General features: G+C 48.7%; 1 protein-coding gene across 1 annotated transcript; it reads right to left on the bottom strand.

The window, feature by feature from the left end:
* Positions 1–14,605: 14,605 nt before the first annotated feature.
* On the bottom strand, positions 14,606–19,990 carry LOC311516480 (lymphocyte antigen 6E-like). The gene is made up of 3 exons (XM_084620584.1): positions 19,880–19,990; positions 17,754–17,873; positions 14,606–17,244 (listed from the first exon to the last, which is right to left on the bottom strand). Exons 1-3 carry the CDS (start codon positions 19,929–19,931, stop codon positions 17,087–17,089), a joined length of 330 nt encoding a protein of 109 aa, XP_084476710.1. The 5' UTR covers positions 19,932–19,990; the 3' UTR covers positions 14,606–17,086.

The following is a 19,990-nucleotide window of genomic DNA, read 5'->3' as shown; positions in this document are numbered from 1 at the left end:
ACCCTGGACTTCAGGAAAGCAGACTTCGACTCCCTCAGGGAACGGATGGCCAGGATCCCCTGGGGGACTAACATGAAGGGGAAAGGAGTCCAGGAGAGCTGGCTGTATTTCAAGGAATCCCTGTTGAGGTTACAGGGACAAACCATCCCAATGAGTCGAAAGAATAGTAAATATGGCAGGCGACCAGCTTGGCTTAATGGTGAAATCCTAGCGGATCTTAAACATAAAAAAGAAGCTTACAAGAAGTGGAAGGTTGGACATATGACCAGGGAAGAGTATAAAAATATTGCTCGGGCATGTAGGAATGTTATCAGGAGGGCCAAATCGCACCTGGAGCTGCAGCTAGCCAGAGATGTCAAGAGTAACAAGAAGGGTTTCTTCAGGTATGTTGGCAACAAGAAGAAAGCCAAGGAATGTGTGGGCCCCTTACTGAATGAGGGAGGCAACCTAGTGACAGAGGATGTGGAAAAAGCTAATGTACTCAATGCTTTTTTTGCCTCTGTTTTCACTAACAAGGTCAGCTCCCAGACTGCTGCGCTGGGCATCACAAAATGGGGAAGAGATGGCCAGCCCTCTGTGGAGATAGAGGTGGTTAGGGACTATTTAGAAAAGCTGGACGTGCACAAGTCCATGGGGCCGGACGAGTTGCATCCGAGAGTGCTGAAGGAATTGGCGGCTGTGATTGCAGAGCCATTGGTCATTATCTTTGAAAACTCGTGGCGAACCGGGGAAGTCCCGGATGACTGGAAAAAGGCTAATGTAGTGCCAATCTTTAAAAAAGGGAAGAAGGAGGATCCTGGGAACTACAGGCCAGTCAGCCTCACTTCAGTCCCTGGAAAAATCATGGAGCAGGTCCTCAAAGAATCAATCCTGAAGCACTTGCATGAGAGGAAAGTGATCAGGAACAGCCAGCATGGATTCACCAAGGGAAGGTCATGCCTGACTAATCTAATTGCCTTTTATGATGAGATTACTGGTTCTGTGGATGAAGGGAAAGCAGTGGATGTATTGTTTCTTGACTTTAGCAAAGCTTTTGACACGGTCTCCCACAGTATTCTTGTCAGCAAGTTAAGGAAGTATGGGCTGGATGAATGCACTACAAGGTGGGTAGAAAGCTGGCTAGATTGTCGGGCTCAACGGGTAGTGATCAATGGCTCCATATCTAGTTGGCAGCCGGTATCAAGTGGAGTACCCCAAGGGTCGGTCCTGGGGCCAGTTTTGTTCAATATCTTCATAAATGATCTGGAGGATGGTGTGGATTGCACTCTCAGCAAATTTGCAGATGATACTAAACTGGGAGGAGTGGTAGATACGCTGGAGGGGAGGGATAGAATACAGAAAGACCTAGACAAATTGGAGGATTGGGCCAAAAGAAATCTGATGAGGTTCAATAAGGATAAGTGCAGGGTCCTGCACTTAGGACGGAAGAACCCAATGCACAGCTACAGACTAGGGACCGAATGGCTAGGCAGCAGTTCTGCGGAAAAGGACCTAGGGGTGACAGTGGACGAGAAGCTGGATATGAGTCAGCGGTGTGCCCTTGTTGCCAAGAAGGCCAATGGCATTTTGGGATGTATAAGTAGGGGCATAGCGAGCAGATCAAGGGACGTGATCGTTCCCCTCTATTCGACATTGGTGAGGCCTCATCTGGAGTACTGTGTCCAGTTTTGGGCCCCACACTTCAAGAAGGATGTGGATAAATTGGAGAGAGTCCAGCGAAGGGCAACAAAAATGATTAGGGGACTGGAACACATGACTTATGAGGAGAGGCTGAGGGAGCTGGGATTGTTTAGCCTGCAGAAGAGAAGAATGAGGGGGAATTTGATAGCTGCTTTCAACTACCTGAAAGGGGGTTCCAAAGAGGATGGCTCTAGACTGTTCTCAATGGTAGCAGATGACAGAACGAGGAGTAATGGTCTCAAGTTGCAGTGGGGGAGGTTTAGATTGGATATTAGGAAAAACTTTTTCACTAAGAGGGTGGTGAAACACTGGAATGCGTTACCTAGGGAGGTGGTAGAATCTCCTTCCTTAGAGGTTTTTAAGGTCAGGCTTGACAAAGCCCTGGCTGGGATGATTTAACTGGGAATTGGTCCTGCTTTGAGCAGGGGGTTGGACTAGATGACCTTCGGGGGTCCCTTCCAACCCTGATATTCTATGATTCTATGTATGTAAAGCCATGATGTATTTCATCCCAATTACCATTTAGCTCTATGTCTTTAATTACTCTCTTTTTTACAATTTGTTCTCAGACCTTGCTTACAATTGAGGTCAAACGAATGGGCCTGTAGTTTCTTGGGTCACTTTTCCCCCCTTAAATATAGATGCTGTAGGTGCCATTCTCCAGTCATTGGGTACAACTCCCAAGTTTATGGATTCATTAAAAATCTTTGCTTTAGGGCTTGCAATTTCATGGGCCAGGTCCTTTAATATTCTCGGATGGAGATTATCCAGTCGACCCTGATTTGGTCTCATTAAAACTGTTTGAGTTTGACTTCCACATTGGATGTGATCATTTCCACTTCCATACCCGTGTTTCCATTAGCCACCCTGCCACAGCCCCCAGTCTCCTCATTAGCCTTATTAAAAACTGAGGCAAAATATTCATTTAGGTGTTGGGCCATACCTAGATTATATTTAATCTCCACCCTTGTCCTCAGTATTTAGCTGTCCCACTTCTTCTTTCCCTGTTTTCTTTTATTTATATGGCCAAAGAACCTTTTACTATTGGTTTTATTTTCTTTTGCAAGGTACAGCTCTGCTTGGCTTTTTGGCAGTTCTCACTTTTCCGCTACACTTTCAGACATCCAAGAGGTACCTTTTTCTGCGGATCCATCCCTTTTCCCATTCCTTATAGGCCTTTGCTTTCTCTTAATAGCCTGTTTGAGCTGCTTGTTCATCCCGTTTGGTCTGCAACCCTTCCCTGGGAGTATTTCCCTTTGCTTCAGATCTGGGGTCCAGTTAATTTCTGTAATTTTGACTTAAAGTAATTCCAAGTCTCCTCCACTTTCAGATATTTGACTTCTTCAGTCCAGTCAGCTTCCTCTAGCTAATTCCCTTAATTTTTGAAATCAAGGACCCTAGTTTGTGACCTGTTTTTGATTATCCTTCCATTTAGTTTAAACTGAATTAGTTCATGATCACTTGAACCAAGGGTGATTTCTAGAACCAGTTCTTCTATGAGGTCTGCGCTACTTACCAATACTAAATCTGAAAAGACATCCCCTCTTGTTGATTTAGTGACTATTTAGTGAAGAAATCTGTCAGCTATCACATCCAGGGATATTTGAGCCCTACCATTATTAGTAGAACTTGTCCTCCAGTCTATAGCTGAGAAATTAAGGTCTCCCATAAACACATAATTCCCAGCAGTATTTATTTCATTAAAAATATTAAAGAGCTCTCTATCTATATCCACATCGGACCTTGGAGGTCTGTAGCAAACCCTAAGCACTATCCCAGTGGAGCTGCTGTTACCATTCTTCCCTGAAGTGATTTTGCCCCAGACAGATTCCATTTTATCCATTCCATCACTTCTGATTTCTTTAATTTACCCCATAATTAATGTACCATGCTACTTCACCGCCTTTTACCTTTATTTCTGTCTTTTCTGAACAGTACATACCCTTCAATCCCTGTACCCCAGTCGAGACGACTATTCCACCATGGTTCCATTATCCCGATAATATCTGGTTTCACCACCTCCACCAATACTTCCAGTTCCTCCATTTTGTTACCAAGGCTCCTTGCATTGGTGTGCAGATATTTTAGTTGTTTCTGCTTGGCCTTGCCCCAGTTTCTCACCAGATTTACTGCCTGTATCACCTACCTGATGGTTACTGTCATTGGTATTGGTGCTATCTTTCCTCTCATTGTCCATTCTTCTATCCTCTATTGTTCCTTTCTCCATTACTGTAGCCTCTTTTCCTTGGTTTTCCTCCCTCTCAATATTAGAATCAGGCATGGAAATTGCATGAGCATCTCCCAGCCATCTCCCCCAAATTCCTAGTTTAAAGCACTTTTAATTGATTTTACCAACATGTATCCAAGAAGTCTGTTTCGCTCCCTACTCAGGTGGAGTCCATCCCATGAGAACAGTCCTCTGTCCGTGAATGCATCCCAGTGGTTGCACATCCAAAAGCCCTCCTTATAGCACCAGGGCCTGAGTCATATATTCCCAAATATCCTGTCGAAAATTCCCCCTCAGATCTGCGCTGATGGATTTACAGCCCTTTCATTCACTTTCTGTGACTATTCATACAATTTGTTTCTCAACAACGTTCACAGAAAGGGAAGTTGTTGCGAATATTCATGCAGATGAAGCCACATAGCATGTGGTTGTCTTGAGAGTCGGTTGCGAGCCAGAAGGCTGTCCAATCAGGGGCCGGAAATAATACAATGTGATTTTAGGTGACCAATCACTCAACACAAGCGCTGAGTTTGAATAGTAGAGGCGGACAATGTGGGATGGAGTGATCCATGGGCTGAAATTCCCCACAGAGATTCATTGAGCCTCTGCAAACAGCAGAAGAATGAGTTAAAAAAAAATCACAGTCTGTGTGCAAACAACTCTGAACTCACCCAACCAAAGGAGGAGTTGTGACCTATTCACCTAGATCTGACCTCAGATACGTGCAGGATGTTAGCATGCGGCAGGGCCGTAGTCTGACCCTGGTTGATCTGCTACAGGACTGAAATGTTTAAGCCATGTTGGAGACAACTGCATTTGTATTTGTAATGAAGATGGAGCCCTAAAAGTTTATTTCTAGAAGGGGTTTCTTACGTTTCCTATTGTCACAGGGGAGGCAGGGCGTTGGGGGGATGGACAGGGAATTTCTCTCTCTGATGGAGAGAGAAGCCCACAAAGTTCTCCTCCTCCTTCCTGGGTCCAAACTAGGCCCAAAGGAATGTCCTCTTCTTTCCATTGTGGTAAACAAGCCAGTCAGCACAGTGTCAGCTGGTTGTTGTGCTTCTTCACACAGAGCAAAATCCGTCTGACTTCAATCTGAGAAGAGTTTAAGAGGAAGGAAATCACAACAGGAAGGGCTTCTCCAGAAGAAAGCACTGTGTGCGTCACCTCTGGAACAGGCTGCAGCAACTCTGCAGACAAAATGGCTGGATTCTTCACATAGGAAACCAAAGGCAGCAACCTTTCAATGTACATGGCACTGGCCACTCCTTTCCATTTCTTCCTTTTATGAGCAGCAGCAGGGCCCTCCAGTGTAATGAACCTGCACGGCTACCCCACCCACTCAAAACCTTTCCAGTGTAGTTCCATTTCCCTGATGGATTAATTTGTAGACCCCGGCTGTTCCTGAGTTTCAGCTGTACCTAATTCTGATGGGTGGTAGGTGCCTTCAGAGTATTTCTCTATGTGATTACGCTGGGAAGCCCTTTCCAAAGGGTGACATCTGGCAGTTCAGGGACAACATAGGCCATCTCAGCGTTTCCCCATTGTAACCTCCCTGGCGCCTGAAACCTTTGAATACAGAAAGCTGTCATGCCATGTTGCTGTGAGTTACCGTAGGCTTACACCTCTTTTGTTACCGGGATTTGAGCTGAACATGGTTGGTTTTGGCGAAAACTTAGGCAGGAGGGGAAGGGCCCTGACAAACTACCCTGACTCTGTCCAGACAAAAACTGATTATCATAAGCAAACAGCTGGTTTAGCGGATTCTTGGAAACTGTGGGCAGAGAACAGTATCTCGAAGAGCTTCCAGAGGAACTGAATAACTGAATATATTGCAAAGCAACATAAATAACTGAATATGTTGCATAAGCAACAGAGATGCTATGGGGGACTGAGGAACTAGCCAGCCAATAAATAGATAGAAGGCCATTGTCTATAATCTATGATGGGCAAAGGATGTGGATCAGCACACCCAGTATAAGAGCCTGGCTTAGTATGTCCTGTCATGTGCCCCTCCAGTGTTTGGCCCTCTGGTAACAATCACTACCTGCGATTTAACACAGCTGAAGGGGCTTGTACTGTGAATGCAGAGCGTCCCAGGTTCAAGTCCCTTGATAACCCTGGTGTCTATAGATGCCATACGGAGCTGTGATTCATACACAAGTAGCTCCTTTCCAAAGTGGGATCAATTCTATACAGCCTGGGGAGTGCTTCTGTGTAGCCCACAGGACACGCTTGCCTTCATTATATTCAGCAGTAATCCAAGGAACCTACAGGCCTGTCTCCTGTAAGATAGTAGCTTCAGCAGTTAGCTTGGCGCCCGTGACCTTTGGTGATTTCCTTGGGAGCCGAGGAGACTCAGAACCTCTTAGTAAGTGTTCAGCGCCACTCAGGATCAGCCCCTAAGCCAGATTCATTCAACCCGCCCCCCCCCGCACGCACACACATATATGTTCAGGGGCCCAAGAGCAGGTGATCGGAAGTTCTGTCTACCGGCAGAGGGAGGGCTAATGACAGGATCACTCCACCCCGGAAGCTGAACACAGATCATCATCCCGGGGCGAGGGGAGCAGCATGGCTCTGGCCAGGTCACCTAGGGCCTGCGGGCAAGTCTGAAGTATCCCAGCAGGTCTGAGGGGCAGTTCAGCAGCATTGCATCAATTGCTTTGCATCTCTCTGCTGCTCGTAGTGCCCGCTGTGCGTCCCCTCTTGCTGCAAATAAGCCATTTGCCACAGCTACCTTGGGTCCATGACCCACCGTACTCAGATCCCCTGGGGCTGGGCTCATCTGCCTGTGAGTTAGAGCAGCCTCAGAGCTGCTCTAGATTATGCCTGACTGTCAATGGCCTTAAGGGGCTGTTCCACATAGCCATGTAGGCACTCTCCAGCCACGCTCCTCTCCCCCTGGGATCCCCTGGAAATCAGGAGGGAAGTGCCATACAAGTCACTATGGCATCTCTGAGTCACCTGGGATCCTCCTCCCCACACCCAGAAGGAATCCTCCATGGGACAGATCCTTTCCAGCTGCTTTACACCACCCAAAGCAGCACAAGTCAACTGTAGCAGGGTCCAGGATCTGGTTAAGGGAGCACAACCTATTTGCTTGTGATTATTGTGTTTTCATTAGCTAACAAATTATAATTCTTCCAGGCTGAAGCCATAGCAACGAAAACAGGAACAGAAACAATTCCATACGCCCACTCTGGCTGGGTCAATATTGTGGGAGTCCCCTCAACCACCAGAATGGCCTAGATCTTACCACATCAGCATTCCATTAACACAAGTCCTTTCGTATTGCACCACAGAGGGTCCAAGGTGACACGCATTTACATTACTCGAAAGCTTCGAGGCATCTTTGTGTTAGATACCGTACAAATACATTGTAGTGAGCCACGGTCCCTTCCCCGAAAAGCTTATAAACGAAATCAGTACAACTGACTGAGGGTGGATTATAATCCTCATTTTATAGATGGGGACATGAGGCACAGAGAGACTAAGACCCAGACCCTCAAAGATATTTAGATATTTTACCCCCATTGATTTCAGTGGGACTTAGGTGCATAAATATCTCTGAGGATCTAGACCAGAGGTCCCCAAACTGTTGGGGGGGGCATGGAGGAATGTTTGAGGGGGCACAGCTAAGGCCCGAGCCAGCCGCACAGGGGGTGGGAAGGGAGCACCACCCAGCTCTGCTCCTGGCCCCAGTCCCAGCTGCCAGCCACAGGCCCAGAGCTCTGCTCCCAGACCTGGCTGCCAGCCCCACGCCAGAGGCTCCATTCCCGGGGTCCCGGATACCGGCACTGCACCTATGACTCCACTCCCGGAGCTCTGGCTGTCAACCTCAGCCCCAGTCAGGGCTCCACTCCCAGCCCTGGCCCAGCCTCCCGCTGTGGCCCCAGCCTCGGCCCCCTTACTCCTGTCCTTCCCCCCTCCCTGGAGCCACATCCCCACTCCAACCCCAGGGGGAGTGCAGACGGGGGTACGGGAGGCATGACCCTGAAAAATTTGGGGACCATTGATCTAGATCTAAGTGACTTGACCAAGGTCAGCCAGGGAGTCTGTGGCAGAGCCAGGAATTGAACCCAGGGATCCTGAGTCCCAGCCTAGTGCTGTAATCGAAAGATCATCCTTCCCCTCTGGGTGCTTTATAGATATAAGAAAACAAAACCTCTGCCGTATTCTGGCTAAGAAAGGAAACACAGCCAGTAAATGCACCAGATCATGGGGAACCGGAGGGGATGGAGAGCAGGGATTCAACCCCAAGGGGCCAGGAGGAAATGTGCTAGGGATTCCCCTCCTTTTTTTAACTTGTCTTGTTGCATTACTCATTAACTGGCTTTTTGGTCGCTGCAATGGTCAGGTGCGGACACAGCAATGGAGGAACTGCTAAAAGCAGAGCCGGTTGGTTTTGCCAATGCTTGTGGTTTGATATGAAAAATGTTCAAGAGATCAAATAACCAAGCTCAGTCACCGTGTTGTCTAAAGACAAAGCAGCACAATGCAGAAAAGAAAGAGTTAAAGCCATGCCAATCCTTCTGGGAAGCTTGTGTCTGCAACGATGCATTCACCTTATCCAGGTGAGCTTCGAAGTACACCCCCAAATTACCTAGATTTATATCAGTGGTTGATGAGCTAAAAGCACTCTGTATGCCGCCTACGACTGACATTTATCCATCAGCTTTTTAGCTTGTTTTCCTGGTCCCACGGCAACCCAGTCCTTATCTCGGATTTGCACGCTACATTCCAAACCAGTTGCCTGTGAAAGTCCCTCCCTAGCTTGTACCAGGGCAGAACATCCATGTATCTTGCCTTTGACAGGTTTCCTATCTGCCTCTGCCAAATGCTGAGTTATGCAATGCTGGGTATTAAGGGATTCACACCTTAGCCTAAGACAGCAAGCAGGAGCATATTACAATTTAGCACGGCTACCCAATGCCCATGTTCAATATAATCTATCCCATATTAGTACCCTACCCCTAACACCTATTCCTGGGTGTGAGAGTGTATATAACCTACGTGCACTGGCTGACAGAGGCCATCGCTGGAGTTAGTGGCCTTCAGCGGCTAAATGAAAGAAGTGAGTTTTAAAGAGCGAGAACTGTGGTTGCCAGATGGCTGGGAGAGGAGAGACTCTCTCCATGTGTAAAAGCATTGGTGACAGGTGTGAAGGTATCTGGTTTGAGTCTTTGATTCTCAGGCTGGGGCAGCTAGCAGCTCCCAAGAACCTTGTGTTGGCCTGTAGCTTGGATGCAAGAAACAGGCAAGTATCCATCTTGGTGGTTGCAGTGGAGAGGGTCCATGCCCCACTTTGGAGCAGCCATGTGGCTGCAGTCAGGCATCCTGGGTGGAAAGCTGAGGGCCTGGAACCAGCTCTCTGGAGCAAGGTTGCAGGCGCTCTGCTCTTAAAGGGGCAGTAGCATGTTAGGGGCTTTCCCTTCACCCCCTCCCCTGGTTCTTTTCACGCAGACAGAAAGCAGACTGGAAATCCGAAGTGCAGGCAATGCAATGTTTATTGGGGTTAGTTTCAAGCAAGCATATCCATGGCTCTGACATCACAGAGCCTTTACCCATGTTCCCGTTCCCTAGTCCCACCTCGTCCTTCTTAGCAGGCCCAAATATACCTGTAGTGCACACCCCTGGTCCAACCGCTTACAGCTTATGGTCATGGTCCATTTCGGAGGGTCGTGAGCCTGGGTCCCACCACTGTTGTATCCCATGGGAGGGGTAAGGAGTGTGGTTATGTACTGGCCAAGGCCAGGCTTTTACTGTTTCTTATGCGCACCCACCCACCCTCTTGCCTCTCCTGCCTGGTTGCTGGACATCAGCTTGAGAAAGGAGCCAGGCAGCCTTCCAGTGTATGCTCACATACTACACTCCCACCAGGCCCTGTGGCACTTTTAACTCTATCCCTTAGCTCTTCTCATTGTACTAACAAACCCCTCTGGCTGGGCAGAAGCAAGGCACTGTCTTTGTTCTTTGTTCACACAGATTAGCAGGGATGTAAGAGTCAGACCCAAAATTCTCTCTCAGGCTAGCAAACAGGCCTGTGTACCAACCCAGCCCCAGATTGCGCTGCTGCATGCAGAGCCCCCTAGCCCCCCAGCAGCTGGTTGGGCTAGATCAGCAAAGCGGGGGCCGTGCAGCCGGACCAAGACATTTTGCCACCCGCTGCAGTAAAAGATCCCCTTTGCTAAAAGGCATGCAAGTGCGCAGACGGTGGAGACCCGCCCGAGCGCCAGCCTGAAGGCTGAGCCCTGCACGTTCTGCCTCTCTACTTAGCGGAGTTGACTATTTTGCTGGAATCTCGTGTTTTAGCAGCGAAATCTGCCGCCTTGCTGCCAGCTGCCTGGCTTCTGAATCCTGGTGCAGGGCCTCAGCCACCGGCCAGCCTACCGGGCTCTGCCTCAGTTGCCAGACGGCCCCAAACAGCAGAAAAAAGGGACCATTTGTCCACCTGGCCTGTAGTAAACTCCTCCTCCTGATCCACTCAGCCAGCTGTGTCCCCTGCTGCTCTGCGGAAGGCCTATGCAAGGCCATGGGCTCTCCCCTAAGTGCAGCATGGGGTGCCATTGTGGTCAGCAAAAAGAAAAGGAGGACTTGTGGCACCTTAGAGACTAACAAATTTATTTGAGCATAAGCTTTCGTGAGCTACAGCTCACTTTATTGGATGGTCAGGTGGCGTTTTCAAGGAGTATCAAGGGGGTCGGCACATGTTCATCATTGTGCTGTATTGAAAACCGTGTTAAAATTACAAGCAATCACTTTACATTGGAAAGGGTTTCCTTGTAGGCTAGGGGGCTCAGAGGGAAGCATGCGATCTGGGTCCTCAACAGTCTGCAAAACAGCAGTCTGGAGCAAGGTGGGAGGAGTCGTGCCTTACTGCCTTAGGGAGCAGCCTGCTTTGTTTCTCTCTGTATTTGGTTGCAGTGTGTTAGATTTCTGGATTCTAAGAAATAAAGTCGTGTTGCATTGCAACTAAGACTGTCAAGTGATTAAAAAAATTAATCACAATTAATCGTGCTGTTAAGAATGGAATACCATTTATATAAATATTTTTGGATGTTTTCCACATTTTCAAATATATTGCATTTTGACAATGCAAATATTTGTAATACAAATAATATAAAGTGAGCACTGTATACTTTGTATTCTGTGTTGTAATCAAAATCAATATATTTGAAAATACAGAAAAACATCCAAAATATTTAATAAATTTCAATTGGTATTCTATTGTTTAACAGTGTGATTAAAACTGTGATTAATCCTGATTAATTTTTTAAATCGCAATTAAAATTTTTGAGTTAATTGCATGAGTTAACTGCGATTAATCGACAGCCCTAGTTGCAACCTTTCAGGAATTCATAGATTCATAGATTCCAAGGCCAGAAGGGGCCCTAATCGCCTCTATAACACAGTCCAGAGAACTTCCCCAAAACAATTCCTGCAGCAGACCTTTTAGAAAGACATCCAAACATGATTTAAAAAAGACTTGGACTTTTCAGCTTGGAAAAGAGACGGCTAAGGGGAGATATGTTTGAGGTCTATAAAATCATGACTGGGGTACAGAAAGTAGATAAGGAAGTGTTGTTTACTACTTCTCATAACACAAGAACTAGGGGTCACCAAATGAAATTAGTAGGCAGCAGGTTTAAAAAAACAAAAGGAAGTATTTCTTCACACAACGCACAGTCAACTTGTGAAACTCCTTCCCAGAGGATGTTGTAAAGGCCAAGACTATAACGGGGTTACGAAAAAACTAGATAAGTTCATGGAGGATAGGTCCATCAATGGCTATTAGCCAGGATGGGCAGGGATGGTGTCCCTAGCCTCTGTTTGCCAGAAGCTGGGAATGAGCCACAGGGGATGGATCACTTGATGATTCCCTGTTCTGTTCATTCCCTCTGGGGCATCTGGCACTGGCCACTGTTGGAAGACAGGATACTGGGCTAGATGGACCTTTGCTCTGACCCAGTATGGCCGTTCTTACGTTCTTATGTAAAAATTGTCGGTGACGGGGAATCCACCAGGAAGGACCCGTGGTAAATTGTTCCAATGGTTAATTACCTCACTGTTAAAAACGTAACCTTATTTCCAATCTGAATAGGTCGAGCTTCAATTTCCAGTCTTTGGACTGTGTTAGACCTTTCTCAGCTAGATTGAAGAGCCAATTATTAAATATTTGTTCCCCATGTAGGTACTTATAGGAAGAAGATCTTTGGGGAGAGGGGTTGTCTAACTGTCTGTGTGGATGATGTGAACACAAGGGCGCCCGGACTGGCGGGGGTGGGAAGGACAGGAGGCCATGTCCCCATCACTTTTAAAAGGGCACAAGAGCAGGGGCTCTGAGAGAAGGGGTGACATGGGAAGGCAGGGCCATGGTTCGGATGCCTATCTTCCCCCACACACATACTTTTAGGGAGCTTCCACTGTTCCTGTGTGGACATAACAAACATCAGCCTCAGGTCTGCCACACAAATGGATCAAATGATTCTCCTAGCCTGGCAGGCCTTCTTCTGGCTGCTGCAGGTCTCTGCTGGCTTCACGCATGCTCCAGGAGCCTTTCCTTGTGCCATTTCTGCTACTCTGGTCCCTGGCTGGTCCTGCTGCCTTTGCCTTGTGGAACGCCCCGTGAGTCAGTTTAGGGTTCCGTCTGCAAACAGCCCGTATTAACAAGCATTGTTTTACCAACCAGTCACTGTTTGGTAGCATTAGCTCCCCCCCGTGGAGTTCTGCTTGCTTTTTAGTTACACTTTGGCTCCAGCTAATCTCGATTTCCAAGGGGAAGGTTTTTCTCCTGGAAAATGCCACCTTGTTGAAATTGAAACTTTCCGCTGGAACATGTCCATTTTGACCTCATTTAATTTTGAGGGGAACAATGCAAACAAAGCATTCAGGGTATGTCAAACCATTTCATGGTTGACATTTTGGGAATGGAATATTTGGCTTTTGGGTTTGAAATTTGTTTATAAAATTAGAAATGTTTTAAAAGGTCAAAATCCAGCCCTTTTGCCGGATCAAAGCAAAACCTTTCACTTGATCCCAAATGAATTTTTTTCAAATCTTGTGTTTAGTGGGACGTCTTGGTTTTTGTGCTCCAGTTCGGAATGAATTTTTTTTCAAGATGTCAGGATATCCTGCAGAACACAAACTCTGGTTCCGGACCAGTTCTGCTCTGGAGGGGAAAGTCTCTCTTCCCTGATCAGACAGGTCCTTCAATCTGTGTTCCCATTGCATGTCCCTGAGCTGTCAGATGCAGCGTGGCCCTTAAAGCCATCTTTCTCATAGACTCATAGACTTTAAGCCCCCAAGGGACCATCGTGATCAGCTAGTCTGACCTCCTGCACATCGCAGGACACACGACCTCATCCACCCGCTCCTGTAATCAGCCCAGAACCTCTGGCTGTGTTACTGACATCCTCAAAGCTTGACTTAAAGACTTCAAGTTCCAGAGAATTCACCATTTACTCCAGTTCAAACCAGCAAGTGACCCATGTCCCATGCTGCAGAGAAAGGGAAACCCCTTTCCAGGGTGTCTAGCAAACTGACATGGGGAAAATTCCTTCTTGACCCCAAATGTGGCGATCAGTAAGACCCTGAGCATGTGCGCAAGACCCACCAGCCAGAGACCTGGGAAAGAATTCTCAGGTGTAACTCAGAGCCCTCAGAGCCCTCCCCATCTAGTGTCCCATCACCGGCCGTTGGAGATATTTTTTGCTAGCAGTTGCAGATCGGCTCCACGCCATTGTAGGCAGTCCCATCATCCCCTCCCCTTCATAAACTTATCAAACTCAGTCTTGAAACACATTCCTTTTTTTTGCCCCGCCAGCTTCCCGTGGAAAGCTGCTCCAGAACTTCACTCCTCATATAACCCAACCTCCAGCCCAGAGGCACCAACTTTCTAATGTGCCTAGGGGTGCTTGATCTCCACTCTGTCCCAGGCCTGGCAGGCTAGAAGAACAATACCCTGTACTTTTCCGTTCAGTGGACAGCTACTTTACATCTTGTGATCTCCGAGCACTTTGCAAACATCAGGGCGAATTCAGCCTTATGCAGGAAGGCGGCAAAAAGCCTTGGCACCACTTCAGTCCCACTTAAGCCTTCAAAATAGGCATTTTATAAATGGGGAAATGGAGGCATAGAGCTTTACCCCATAACAGAACCCAGATCTCCTGGCTCCTTCGCCTGTTCCTCAACCACTTCGATTCCAGTTTAAATTCAGCAGTTAGAGCTAGTGTCTCTCCGAGGCTGAGAGCCACTTGTTGCAGGTGGTGGAAGGGGGGAGGGATATACTGGCAAGGAGCCAGTTACAATTCTCTGATTTCATGGACCAATCTGCACTGGCATTGGCCTGGGCCTTTGTGTGAGCTAGAGCAGCTTAGTGGCTGCTCTAATTTATGCCAGCTAGCTGTGGTGCCTATGGGATCATACAGCAGGTGAAGATTGGTGGACTCTAGTTGCCCCTTCTTGCCCCCAACACACCAATTACACTGGTGAGGGGCAGACAATATAAGAGCTGCCTATGATGCCCAGCTAGTTTTCAGGTGGACCATCGCAATCAGATTCTGGCTCCTTTGAGCTGCTTAAGCGGTACATAGGAGCCAATATTCAGAAGAGATCCTGGCCTTTTGTCTTTAAATATGCCCATACCTGTTTTCTTTATATGACACTGATGACGGCATAAAAGAATCACAGAGAAACTTCTTAACAGCAAAGCAAAAAATGATTTTTAATTGCAATCTACAGAACAAAACCTGACCAGTTATAATTCTAGGACAAGTATCCTCCAGTGCAATCAAATGTTGGCTGCATTTATTATCTGTCACACACATGGGATTCCACAGAGCTTTTGCAGAGCTTCACAGTGCAAGGATACAAATGGTATGCTGTAAAAGGTACAGAAAACACCTGACACACGTGACTGAATTAAAACATTCAATCACGAAGAGCAATGCCAGAGGGAGAAGGAGGTTAACTGCTTCAGGGAAGGGAGAAAAATGTGCACTGGTAAAAGATGGCTGTTCCACATGGCAGGAGCTGCGGAGAAGAAGGCACTCACGCCAACAGCTGTGTGAAGGTGACAAGGACCAGAAAGGCCAGGGTTAGGGGAATGGAGGGAGCCAAATGGGTAGCAGACTGATGAGAGAGGGCAAATCCTGGAAGATTCCTGCTATACAGAATCACAATCCATCCTAACCAGGAGTCATGTATTAAAGTAGAGAGCTACAATCCCAGACACAAAGAAATAGGCTTCCACACAACTCAGGTCCTCTCTTTGTCTCCCTTGTTTACCAGGGGCCCACCCTCAGTTTGCAACTCTACACAACACAGAGAGACATCTAGTGGCAGAATAACATATTGGATGAAAACATGTTACAGGTGGGTTTTTTTTACCCACCGGGAGGGCAGTTTTGAACTGGGTCCTGAAATGAATGGGGAGCCCAGGGAGTTGTTTGAGAATGCAGACGGTGAGCTCACACATCTTGCAGAGGAGAAGCCAGCACATCTTGGAGTCCTGGCAGCTTGGATCTGGGGAGGAGGGGGAATTGTACGAGTCCAGGCAAAAGAGGAGGTGGGATTTCAGCAGAGGAGGGGCCAAGGCAGCAGCAGGGTGGCAGTGGGAAGATCTGCAGCTCTGGGAAGAGAAGGGGGGCCCAGGGTCCAGGATCATGGCTATGAACAGCAGAGACAAAAGAGAGGTGTGGGTCAAAGAAGGAGCGAGAGGAGCAGAGCTTGGCTTGGCAATGCCGCTCTCGCACAGCTGTCTTGGAGGCCCCTTCAGTCCCGGACATGGTGCTGAATCTGGGAGTCTGCCCGCTCAAGGCACGCAGAGAGGGGGATGATGGAGGGGTTAAAAATGCATGCAGAGAAGTGCATCTATATAAAGAATGTCACCACAGCTAAACAGGAAGTGGCTGAGAGGGAGGGGGAGCTTGGCCCAGAGGAAGAGGAGCAACGGGATTTGGTGAGAGAGGTGTGATAGCGGGCAGCGGCTCTCTGACAGAAGAGAGCCAGGGATGGCCGCCCGGCTAAGGCAATGGGGTAGGAAGAGGTCGAACGATCCCCAGGGCTGGAAGCTGCCCTGAGATGAAGTCTGAGGCCCAGCCACTTGGTTGTAATAATAATAACCATCCCTAGTGCTTATCCCATGCTTTCCATCCGTCCATCTCAAAGCGCCTTGCAAAGGAACTCGGTCCTATTGTCCCCTGTTTACAGAACAGAAGCCAGGGTTTCTGAGTCCCAGCCCAGAGCCTTCTAGAAGGCCACACTGCCCCTCCTGCTACAATCAACCCGGGGTCAGGATTTCAAAATCGGGGCGGGGGGATGCTCCCGTCACCAGCTGCAGACAGTGAAAGGATGGGGAGAGTCTTATGATTTTGCCTACGAATTTTGCTTCCTTTTTCACCATTGAGTTCACAATCCATCGCGATGGATTCAAAGAGCTCAAGCTAGGTAGCTTAACGAAGAGAAGGTTCAGGGGTGACTTGATCACAGTCTAAAAGTTCCTGCATGGGGAGCAAATATATAATAATGGGATCATCGATCTAGGAGAGAAGGGTCTAACATGAGCCAGTGGCTGGAAGTTGAAGCTAGACCAATTCAGACTGGAAACAAGGTGTAAATTTTTAACAATGAGAGTAATTAATCATTGGATCAATTTACCAAGGGTCATGGTGGATTTTCCATCAGCAGCAAGTTTTAAATCAAGAGGGAAGGTTATTCTAAAAGATTTGCTCTAGGAATTATTTGGGGGGCAATTCTCTGGCCTGCGTTATCATAGTGTGACACTGACTAGAAATGTCTGTAGAAAAGGAAATATTATAGAAACTGGCTGGGATTGCACCAGATCCCCTTTCTGCAGAATACCACTCAGCATCCTCCTGCCCCGCCTGGCCCCAGGCGGCAGCTCCGTTCAGCCCAGTCCAACGCCTAAGACCTCACAATAGAAGACTCCGCATCTTCCAAGAGACATGCCAGGTGACAGAACCCCAGTGTGAAAGGCAACAGAGAAGCTATTTGTTCAGAAGTTTTGAGGCAAGGCCTGGCTGTTAGGATACATCGTTAAACCCAATGCACACAAGGTGTCGGTCTCTTGCTGGGGAAATCTGAGCAGGTTCTTCAGGGTTAAAGCCCCTCTTTTCCCAGCACATCACAGTCCAGCTCTAAGATCCTCTTACCACATCACTGGGGACCTGGTTTGGGTGGCGGCTTCCCACTCAGGTTGCACAAGGTGCTCTGGCAGCAGGTAGTGGAATAGGAGGCTAAGCCCAGGTTGATATTGAAGTGCGGGCAGATTGGGGAGCATTTCTTGGTGATTTGCCTCCTGGCTGCCCACATGCCTTAACCAAGGAGAAGAAAGAGAAAACTATTATTAAAAGGTCTCTCCCTGAGGTCTCAGAGCCTTTGCAGGAAAGAATTTAGATCTAATCTCCAGGAGTCTCTAGGAGACTACAGTAAAATTATCCCTCCATTCACCTCACTCTAAACCTTCCAATCCCCCTCTCTCTCCACTCCTTCCTCTTCTTCTCTTTCCAAGGCCCTGGCTTTTGCCTCTTCTTCCAATCTCTGGCATCCCCTCCCTTCTCCAGACAGATTTAACAAGAAGACAAAGGGGCTGAACTGACCCCTCTGGGGATGGGTTCAAGATGTAACACTGGGATCTGGATTTCACACCCCACAAAGGTTGGGGTATTTGAGCCAGGGGTGCTCCTTCAGCCCCGTAAGGTTCTCCACCTTCCTAACATGCGTCTCCTGTGAGGTAAATAAATCCTGGACCCGTCCCCTAGCAAAACCCCACTGTTCTCCATGCTCCGGGAGTCATTCCCTAGTCAGCAATCCTGGCACGTACCAAACCCCAAAAAACCAACAGTCGTCAGGCAGTGCTTGTCCGCATCCGAGCACTTTGTGATCTTCAGACAGTGCCAGTTGCTGGACTGGTTTTCACAAGTGAAGCACCACAGTGAGTCAGCTGTGGAAGGGAGACATGGAGGCGTTAGACATGTAAAATGGTGTGGCCACTCCAGCAGCCAAGTCCTCTCCTTTACTGTAGTGTCAGCGAGGAGTTAGCCCACTGACGCCAGTGCAGTGAGACACTGGGGTGAGAGGAGAACCAAGCCCATGGTCTAAATCAATCCACCCACCCTGCAACAACTGCCCTTCGCCCATGCTCCCTCTCACACTGGATCGGGGGTGGGGAAAGCATTCAGTGCATTGCACCACCGGAGCAAAGCTTAGAGAGAAAAGATGTCCTTGTGGTTAAAGGCAGAGGAAGCCAGGAGAGTCAGGTTCTTCCATGAACTTTGTGACCATCGCTAAAGCATTAAGGGCTGATCAGAAGCTCAGTGAGGACCATGGGCGTCTTTCCGTTGATGCCCATGGGCTTTGGATCAGGCCTTTAATTTCTCTGCCTCCCAGTTGGCCAGCTGTAAAATAAGGCTAATAATGCTCACCCAATTTTCACCCACCCATTGCCTGGCTTCCCAGTTTAGATTGTAAGCTCATCCGGGCAGGGACTGTCTGTCTGTGAGGGGGTTTATAAACCCCATCCTGCCATGGCAATAAGGGATTCAGAGATGGAGTAGACACCTCCTCAGCTGCGTCTTATTGGCGAGCCACCAACAGCTGGGTGAGAGCTTGCGGCCCAGGCAGAAGGGGTCTGCCAGGGAATCTGAGGGGACACTGTATCAGCTCAAACCGGCAGGAAGGAGCTCAAGGAGTTGGTCTGCGAAAGTAGGCTGGAGGGAGGTGAGGAATATAGTGACCTGGCTGGAAGGCTGAGTCATGAGAAGGGGCAAATCACTGCAGGCTCTGAGGGGCTTTCAACGGGGGGCTCTGAATCAAAGAGGCTGCCTTACCCCCAGCTAGCCACAAGGGGGGGGGCGCACTCTCTGGTGAGCGACCCCCTCCACACTCTCACTATGTACCTGTGCAACGCCTGGCACGAGGGGGCCCTGACCCAGGTTGGCGCCTCTAGGTGCGATTGTATAGCAGAAATAATAAAAATACCAACACAAACTCGCTCGGACAGCGAACCAAACCACTCGCAGGCATGGAGCCAAACCCCCTTAAAAATCACCAAACCGACAGGACACAGAACTGATGTGAACTAACCAGACCGCCGCATGTGCCCAGGGCCACACACTGAAGTCAACAGAAGATTTGTCAATGACTTGAACAGAAAAAGAGTCAGCCTCCAAGCCAGAATTAATTATGCAGCAACTCCTGGCTTTGTGCCCCGCTCTCAGCCCACAGAAACTTTTAAACAATGCTGGGTTTGACTTATCGGAGCCCAGAAACCTCCCTGAAAAATGCCCTTTTCGGGAATGAGGGTGGAAACTTCTTCCTCTTTTCCCCCATCAAAAACATACTCACTTCTGGGCTGAGCTCAAGCATCGGAGCCCCCGTCGGCTCGCAGGCAAATGAGTGGAGACAACTGAGAGCAGGGCTTTCCCACAGCACCTCCCGTCGCCCGCCGCATCTCTGCCGCAAACACTATGGCAGCGCTTCATACTTTTGTTGCTAGCCCAGAGGGGAAGATGCTCCCCTGATTCCCCATCTTCTGGATGAAGTCGTACGGGGGCCACAAAATCCACGGAAACCCTTTGCTGGGCTGGGGGATGTGACCACCTTGGGGATTTGGGTCCTGCCCCGGTGGGATAGGTGCCCCTGGAGAAGCAGCTCCTGCCCCCAGAGGTGTAACGGAGGTGCAGGGGAGATGGGTGCTGCCCCTGGGGTGTGAGAGATCACAGGAGCTTATCTTGTGCGGCTCCAACCCACTGGCTCTCACCACAGCACACCCATGGGGCCCTGCCACCATGCTGCCCTGCCCCCTTCCTTGCCCTGGTGCTGTCAGCACCCCTAGCTGGGCCAGGCTGGGTCTGGTGGGCTGGCATCATCCCCTGGACCCCCCGTTGCTCAGCCCCGATCTGCATCTTGTTTGTCTAGCAGCACAGGGAGCCTCTCTCGACGTCTCACCTTGCTCTGCGCACAGAATGACGGCCAACAAGACAGCCAGGACAACCTTCATCTTCCCTGGATCTTGGTCATGTCCTGGTGTGAACAGCTTCTCCCAGGGCGGGATATAAA

The sequence above is a fragment of the Lepidochelys olivacea genome (assembly GCF_965140295.1).
Source record: "Lepidochelys olivacea isolate rLepOli2 genome assembly, chromosome: 2".
In the NCBI taxonomy this organism is placed as follows: Eukaryota; Metazoa; Chordata; order Testudines; family Cheloniidae; genus Lepidochelys; species Lepidochelys olivacea.
This window is presented reverse-complemented; position numbering and strand designations above follow the sequence as displayed.

Bases quoted from the DNA above. Each gene is read 5' to 3' on its own strand.
- LOC311516480 (XM_084620584.1), bottom strand. From the start codon at position 19,931: ATGAAGGTTGTCCTGGCTGTCTTGTTGGCCGTCATTCTGTGCGCAGAG. The intron at 17,874-19,879 runs GTGAGACGTCGA...TCCCTTCCACAG, and splicing joins CATTCTGTGCGCAGAGCAAG to CTGACTCACTGTGGTGCTTC. The intron at 17,245-17,753 runs GTACGTGCCAGG...TCCTTGGTTAAG, and splicing joins TGTTGGTTTTTTGGGGTTTG to GCATGTGGGCAGCCAGGAGG.